The 8,928-nt window shown below is 38.9% G+C and overlaps 1 protein-coding gene across 3 annotated transcripts in view; it reads right to left on the reverse strand.

The window, feature by feature from the left end:
* The window catches only part of LOC108796186 (probable cation-transporting ATPase 13A4), a 61,533-nt gene that overhangs the window by 38,490 nt on the left and 14,115 nt on the right, over nucleotides 1-8,928 (reverse strand). For 2 of the 3 annotated variants that reach the window (XM_018567635.1, XM_018567629.1), the window contains exons 6-8: nucleotides 6,512-6,581; nucleotides 1,392-1,526; nucleotides 1,223-1,295 (exon numbers count right to left, since the gene is read on the reverse strand). In XM_018567635.1, coding sequence (XP_018423137.1) covers nucleotides 1,223-1,295; nucleotides 1,392-1,526; nucleotides 6,512-6,581 — 278 coding nt within the window. Of the gene's footprint in view, nucleotides 1-1,222; nucleotides 1,296-1,391; nucleotides 1,527-6,511; nucleotides 6,582-7,329; nucleotides 7,411-7,502; nucleotides 7,574-8,629; nucleotides 8,739-8,928 lie in introns of those variants that run through there. The other variant, XM_018567644.1, reaches the window with a different exon arrangement.

Here is an 8,928-nt window from a genome sequence, read left to right on the forward strand (position 1 = left end):
ACTGGGGATAGGGGGGTTACCTAGCTAAGTTTGCTCCTATGTTGCAGCAAAGATATATCAGATCACCAGGCTGGTAGAACTTTTTTTCTGGGTTGTGCAAATCTCAGGGCTGCTTAGACAGAAATACAAATCCTTTGGCAGGTTAAACGGCTCCCATATCCACCATTTTGTTACCATGTTTAGCTGTTTGTCTGGAGTTAAGTTTTAAGGTGTATTTCCACATATGCAGTCAAATTTGAAAAAAATCCAGCATACCTAAACTAATTTTTAAAACTATTCCTTACGTGTTAGATGTTTCATTCGTGAAGGCCCTTGTGTAGATTCCAGGCTACACTGAGCAGTTTAAAATTGAAAGTAAAGGGACAAATTGAGGGACAGACTGAGCATCCTCTCATCAACATAAATACTTCTAAGTCTTAAACCCTTTGTTAGGACAGTGCTCAACCGCTTATAAAATCTGCTAGCACAGTACAGACAGGGTTAATTAGAGTAAGCATCACTTTCCAAAGACCCCTCCTTAAATTTACATAGGGGAAACTAGGTTGGATTTTTTAGAAAGTAAAAAGCAAAAAAAGTATAAAAGTAAAATCAAAATGTAAGCAGATTTTTTAAATGATTTATGTTTAAGTTACGCTATGTGAATGGGAACATGTAATAAATATAAAGCAGGTGTTATCCCAGTTTGGCTGCAAAAGTGGAAATACACTTTAAGACTTTTGAATTTATTTTTATATATTTTACAAACATGTTTATATGTGTGACATCTAGACAGGTTTTTCCCTCAGTGTAAAATGTTGCAAATTTTTCTTTGCCAAGCAATTCTATGGAAATACCATGGGTAATTTGTCCTTAAGTGTTTTACTTTAAGTTCTACATAATAGAAATTGTGGTAACTGACAACAATTCTGGTGGGGTCATTACCATATAGTATCAGTCTGAGTTATTTTTATCCTTTTGCAGCAACTAGCACTAGGTTTTTAAAAATCCGTCGTTTGGAAATTGGATGTTAACTTGAGGGCTGAGGGACAGAGAAGAATTTCAGCATTCTTTCCTATGAAATCATGTACACACAACCATTTGAACCTCATAAATGCCTTGGCAAGGTTAACTAAAAGTGGGACATCTGTCTACAATTTCCTCCTGTACTGTACCTTACATAGTGACATAGAGGGTCCTTAAATAAAAATATATCCTTACATTGGTCTATCTCTATAACTGTTACCTCCATTTTTGTGAAGCACCGTAACCATAATGCTGTTATTAGATGCAGACATTTTGTGTAATTTGACAGATTGCTACAGAAAAAAGTGAGAAGAAAACTATGGTTATTTTTAATATGTTTTTGTGTAATTAAAAAAAATATTGAAAAAAATGATTAAAAACATACATACCTTTCTCAGACTGTTTACAGTTGCAGAAATGGACATGAAAGTCATCAAAAAAATAGCTAAGCTATATTCAATGTATGATGTAGCAATCCAAATACTTAAAGAGTAAACTTGAAAAATATAAAATGGGTTAAAAACCTATAAAAGAGAAGACTTAATCGTTTAGCACATTTTGTTGCAACTAATATACTGTTCAATGAATATCTACTTAAAGAGTATCAAAATATGAAATCATTGCTCAATATATTATTTAGATTACTGGCAATTATAATTCCTATCCAACCAACAATTTACTGTAACTTTACAGCTGACCTCACTTCCAGGTATCCCACCACCAAGTGTCACTGCTGTGAATGAATTTGCTCATAGGTATGACAAATCGGCGGGTTTAACAATGACTACAGAACATTAAAATTATATTTTTTCTGAAGTGTGATGTATTGGAGTTGATGGGGAAGGAAACATTTAGGTGGCCTTGGTAATTTGTATGGGTGTTTTCTAAGGGTACAATCAGCTTGAAATGGCTCCTGTGGGTTAGAAAAGCTCCTTTCTACTATCCTGGACCTGGACATGAAATTAAATAAAGTAAACTACCCAAGCAAATTTTTCCTACAAAGGTTAATGCTTGACATTGAGAGTTTCTGCTTCAGAAAAATCAATTTTACCAAAATTATTCCATGCCTAACAATGATCATATAAAACTCACCTTTGCCTTAATGTGAATATGTTATGTTTTCAAAGTATGTACATTTACAGTAGGGTGAATGTTCTCACACCTAATATTCCATGGGCAAGGCCAGATTTCCCACTAGGCAATGTAGGCAGGTGCCCACCCCAGAGGGGCACCGCCTGTCAGGGAGGGGAGTGTCCACAGATGTCTGCAGCTATCACCTCACACTGCTGGGGAAGCCCTCCCACCCTTGCATCTGGGGAGTGCAGCCTGGCCATCTGCTACCAGCATGCTGTTTGACTTTTACAAAGAGGCAAAGCAACAGAGAGAAGGACTTCTGCAGAGAGAAAAAAACAGAGCGGATGGGAGGAGGTGAATGGAGAGGGGAGGATCAGATTGCAGCCTTATGGTGCAATTTAGGAGTGCGCCTTATACAATGCTCTGTATGTAAGTCTGTGCTTTGTACAGTTCTATATAGGGTGAGGTAAGTTTGTGCACCATGCAGCTTTTAATAGGGTGATAGTAGAATAGATGTGGGGGGAAGCCTCAGATTTCTCTGCTCACAGGCTCCTGAGAAGTAAATGCGGCCCTGTTCGCGGGGCAGCTCCTTATCTTAGGCAAACATTATATACATCCTCTTGCCTTCTGGCCCAAAATGGCCTTTACCCACCCCCTGCAAATAGGTCGGACCCATTCAACAGTAGAATTTGAGCTTGTCTCCTGATTACCCGCACAAGACTAAGCATTCCTGTTGTTTTAACAGTTCATTTTGAGATTGTCTACTAACTACTACAGTTGCAACACAGAATGAAGAATGCAAAAAGTAGCATCTACTTGTAATCCATCTAATAGATGGATTCTTAATACAAGCTGGTGGATCTTGGGGGAAATATATAAATATTATTATAGATGAAATTCATAGATTGTATTAAGTGTGGCAGCCTTGGTTAAACACACGAATGTAAATCACCTACCTTGAGTTACCTCTCTTTAAATCTCTCTATTAAGATTGGAGTTTTTGCTTAAGTAAATGGAAGACAAAATACTGGAAAATCCCATTTACCATGCCCATGGTTTATTCAACAGAAAGGGAAACAAAAAAGTAATAATGTGGAGATTTATGTTTCAACAATAGCCTTTAATTACATACAGTTATTAAAACTAGCTTATGGATGACTGTATGCATGCTTTTTTATTTCACAAAATGTTCTAACAATGCTATTTTGTAGAATTCATTAATTATTTTTTGGCAGATTAAAATTCTGGTGCATGGTGCATGGTCTCTGAAAGAGAAATCTGTCCTCGGTTAACTGTACATTTATAATGTCAAAGTAACAAATCTTACAGTTTTATTTTGTGGTCACATGGTTGCCACAGGAAACAACAAAAATTGTTTCATTTTTTCCACTCAGATGTTGATAATACAAAATGTTATTCAGTTTCTGACAAGCTTATTTTTCCTCAATATGTTACAGTGAAGTAATTTAGAATTGTGGACCTCTGTTCAGCCAGTCATACATCACCCAATATTTGCACATGAGGACTAAACAAAGCATTGCTTTGTTTTTTGTGGCTCTCTCCCAAGAGATTACAAGCATCACATAAGTGAGAGATAACAACTGTTTGCGGTCTTGACTACTGTATGACATTTTGTGCTAATTACCGTACATGAATGCCGTATGATTACTGCAAAGCAGCAGTGTGAATGGGCTCTAAATCAGCTAACAAAATTCCAAACATCAATACAGAAAGTTACAAGTCCTACAGTTTTTTTCTCAGAAAGCAGCCACATCCTAAGTACAAAAGCCTGTCACCTGCCTTCCAGTATGCTCTAAAGAAGGAACCTTTCTCCATGTGTGGAAGCAATGGTCTTTCACAGAGGTCCAATATATCTCCTACTGAACTACAGCTTGAATATAAGCAAGGAGCATGCATTTTGCTAATTGGAGAGTTCTAGCCCTGACTCAACAGGGGATTTATTGAAGCATTGCAGAGAGACCACTATGTCCACACAGTGAGCAACAGTCCCTATCTGCAGGATTCTGGCAGGGAATAGGCTTTTCTACCCAGGGTGTGACTGCTTCTAAAAAAAAAACCCAAGCAATGAGTTTTTGTCCACATTTGTTTGTGATGCACCTGGAATGTATATAAGTCATTTAAACTTAAAGCTCAGTTTGGTTTTAAAGCAAATATGTTCCTTTTTAAGAATAAATAATAATAGATGAATGTTTATACTAACCTGTTCTGCCATCCCTTCTTGGATTCTTTACTCTCTGGCAGATCTACGGTCTCTGGCAAAATGTTCACATCTGACATTTCTGTGTGTGCTGGATGCCTGTGTCCCCTACTGTGTCCATGCTGTAGCGCAAAATAGTGACGGAGGATATGTCAAATGTAACCACAGAATGAAGTAGGGGACATATATTTTTGAAACACCCAGAAGTGTGTGGGATGTAAAGATACCTTTTGCAGGTTTGCTCTGCAAAATAGGGAAGATTCCAGGAACAGGAGGTGGAATAGATTGTTACAAACTGTTTTCATGTGCAGGCTGCTTTTTATTTTATTTTATTCTTAATCCCTTCATGACTGAGGCCTTTTTTTCATTTTTTGTACCCATGTTATATTCCACATTTTAGGCCTGAAAATGACTTAAAACCCCCCAACATTATATATTTTCTGAATGCCAAGACCCTATAGAATAAAATGGTGGTAGTTGCACATTTTTATGTTGCGCAATATTAGCGCAACTCCTTATTAAACCCCAATATTTAGTGAAAAATTTAATTAAATTCCCCAAAACACAACAAAATACCAATTTTTTAATGAAATATAAAAGAAGAGGTTACAACGAGTAAAACGATACCCAACAATTCCTAAAGTTTAAACAGAGTCCCGGCGGCAAAAGTCACCGGGAGTCTGTTTAAACAGCCCCGATGCTGGCGACGTACACTGTACGTCGTCAGTCACGAAGGGGTTAAAAATAATTAAACAATGAATTATACATCTGAAACATATGTGGGTGTTCATTAATAATATGGTTATCTAGCAACAGAGTACCAATAACCCACTGATGGGTATTTATCAGGTTTCAGGGAGCAGATATATAGATGGACACCATGGTCAAGCCTATACCTACCTTTGTCACACATGCACTACATGGGGCAATGCATGGCAATATAGATCATATCCTCCCAAAATTAAATAAAAATCTGTTTGTCTCTGGCCACAGGTGCATGAGCACTGTCATTCAGCACAGTGAGCATTGTCATTCAGCACAGTGGGAGGTGAGGTCAGCTCATTTCACAAGAGAAGCACAAGTAAAAGACCAGTCAGTGTTGCTCGGCTCTGTGATCTATCTACCAATGCTGTGTATGTTTAATAGCAGCCAGCAGATAGATCATAAAGCACTGCCGCGCTGACTTTTCATTTAAAGTTGGACTTTAAATGAAAAGTCTATTGAACCTGGGAATGAACAATCAGCGCTGGTGGGGCTGTGTGATATATCCGTTGTCGACGTGTATGTATAGTACCAGCCAGCAGATCTATCACACAACCCCAGAGTGCTGACTGTTTATTCACAAATTCAATAATAGATGATCAGTCAACACTGTGGGGATGTGTGATAGATCTGTTGACTGCTGGTAAACATACATGACACCAGCAAATAAATCACACAGCCCCACCAGCACTGACCGTTCATTCACAAATTCAATAGTAAACAATCATTCAGTGCTGGGGGCTGTGTGAGCTATCTACTGTAGCCATATACAGTATGTTTTCTAGCAGCCAGCAGTGTTATCACACAGTCCTGCAGCGCTGACTTATCATTTACTAATACATTTGTGAATGAACAGTTGAACAGAATGAACAGCGGGACTGTACACAGTGAGAATCTTAGAGGGGCAGTAGGTAGTTCTGTGATGTAGTTCCCCCCAAAGTAACATTTTTTAGGCTGGGATGGAGTTAGAGCACATCACAATCAAAAGAAAAACTGTTATGTTAATGCAAAAAGAGTCTACAGATCAGAACAGGACCAAGGCAATTTGTGTCAACACTTCTTATTGAAACAAAAAAAATATCTTTTGCAATAGATATCAGTCATACTGAAGGTTCTTAGGCACACAGTATGAAAAACAATCATGTGAAATGCAAGTGGCTTTAACTAGTAGTTTTTCTGATTACCAATATAAAGATCAAAATAAAAGATCTTTTTATTTCTTTAGTGTGCATTATTGTGTTTCTCCCATAGAATTTATCTTCTTTATAAATAATTTTTTCTTATACGTGGGCATGCAGCCATAACTGTACAATATTGCTATAGTACAATTTAGCCCAGAAGATATAGCTATTAATTTAATAATAATAATAATAATAATACTATTATAATAACATTATAATAAGGCATTTATATTTTTAAGTGTGTTTAGCATATAAATAGCTCTTATTATCCTACCTCTTTGAAAAGTAGTTTCCAGATTGGAATGACCTTCACTGTAATTGTGTTGAATCCACAGATTTGTCGCCTGCCAAAATATACCCAAAAATATATATTTTACTTACGTCATCTCATTCTGCCAAAACTCATTGCAGATTTGTATTACTTGACATAAACATGCGTGAGCATAGGACCTGACCTGGGTTTCCCCTTCCCATTTCTCATAAAGGCTTTGAACTAGGCCAATTCACAGATCTAGTCTTGAGCTTTAGACTGGAGAGTTGCAGATTTCAAAGGTAAGCTAAATATTTGCTGAGAGATCAGAATAGTAGACCATTGTGCAAGTCAGAGGTCATCACTGACCATTGGTTTGCATACGGTAGGGAAGTTTACTGAAAAAATATTAGGCTCCTTTAACAAAGACCTATGAGTTGGAGAGTTCATGCCAACCTTGCAAGTTTATAGAATGATTTGTAGCACTCTGAAAATTTCCTTATCAATGTCTATGGCAGGGGTAGCAAACCTTCGGCCATCCAGCTGTGGTGGAACTACAAATCCCATGAGGCATTGCAAGATTCTCACAGCCACAGACATGACTCCCAAAGAGAGATGCATCATGGGATTTGTACTTTCACCACAGCTGGAGGGCCGGAGGTCTGCTACCCCTGGTCTATGGGCAGCCTTAGAATAAGATTCCGATTATTTCAGTGAGCAATAATGGCTTATATACACACTTTGTCCATTGTAAATGAAGAGAATAAGAAAGCTGGAGTGGTACTTTTGTTATTGTTTCTTTTTAAATGTATATACAATTTAGAGTGTTAAAAATCGTATACCTTATATCTTGTTCTTCTTTCTTTAAACCAAAGCCATATTTTCTGTGAACATCTGCACAGGAAAGAGACTCATCCAGGACGCTGCAATTAGAACATCATATGGTATGAATTCTCTTATGTATGTTATGGATGACATGTTATTTCATTTTCATCTTTTGTTCCATTTAACTTACCCAATCTTCCTAAACATGTTTATAGAAGGAACCCAAACATAGCGTATTTTTTGAACTTCTAAATATCGCACCTGTAATATAAGATATCAACACAATAATTAGTGCTATGTGTTTTTTGATAAATATAGACCTGGTTGGAGGTCTTACCAAGAAAATAGCTTGCTAGGTATTGCATTTAAATATGATAATCATTATGACTCAATCCATCCAAAACTGATATATTTCAGCTGTCTGTAAATGCCTTTGTACTGAATAAGCCACTGGTGTCTCATGTCTCTCTTGGATGTCTGGTGAGTGAGGTCTATGATATGTGTTTACCCAGGTCCACCCAAGGCAGCCATCAGGGGGGTACGGCCAATACTCATGTAAGGGGCCCGGGCAGCCTGGGGGGCCCGCCCGGGTCCCTTACATGACTATCGGCCGATGTTGAAGGGCGAGGAGGCGGAGGCCTGGCCCTAGCAGCGCAGGGCCCTTGCATTGCCGCTCCAGCGGCTTTGAGACAAGCTAGGGCCCCATCAGCGACACTGCTCGTCTGATGTCGGACTGGCCGGAAGTGACGTTACGTTGGTGATGTGACGTCACTTCTGGCTGGTCCGGCGGCATACGAGGCCATGTGTGCAGGTAAGAGGAGCTAGGAAGGAAAGGAGGGATGCAGATCTGACCAGCCCACCTGAGACCCCTTCAGAGCCCACCATAGACAGTCTCAGATGGGCTGTGCAGCATCTATGGTGGGCTCTGCAGGGTCACTCTCAGGTGGGTCCTGTGTCAAGGGGGTCACTAAGCCCTGCGTCCAGCGCGTCACTAAGCCCTGCGTCCAGCGGCGCGGGGGGGGAGGGGGGCGGCCTAAAGCCGTGTAAGGGCCCCAAAATTTCTGATGGCTGCCCTGGGTCCACCCACCAGTTATCCATTCAAGATCATAATGTGGGAGTATAACTGTCTTTGATGAATGTTACCTGTTATTTTACATTTTGGACAAGGCAGCAAAGCTAAAAGGACTTTAGAATGTGTACAGATTTCATAAGAAGAAATTAGGAACCTGGCAGGAACCATGGATGATTGAACCTACAACCATCTACCCAAACAAATAGCAGTTTTGGGTGGATTGTCATTCAAAAATGCAGAAATACCTTTCCATCTGGCTTCATTATTGATCTATTGACATGTGAATTTTCATCTTGAATAAGCTGATGACATGGTTTTTCTCCCATAACAGTAGGTTGGATCACAATCACCTGCTTTTTTGTGTACTGTTCAAAGTTATCCTGTAGAGAAAAACTGGCAGTTATACAGTTACAAACACTCAAGTCTGCTTCTAGTATACAGTTTATTTCTCAAAAAGATATGCTTTAACTAACTGTACAGATGCTGTACATCTTCCTGACCGAAACGTAACAGCTTTAGATGAGGTGATAGCTGTAGGTAGTAC

This window comes from Nanorana parkeri, unplaced genomic scaffold, assembly GCF_000935625.1.
Source record: "Nanorana parkeri isolate BGI_ZX_2015 unplaced genomic scaffold, ASM93562v1 scaffold29, whole genome shotgun sequence".
NCBI lineage: Eukaryota > Metazoa > Chordata > Amphibia > Anura > Dicroglossidae > Nanorana > Nanorana parkeri.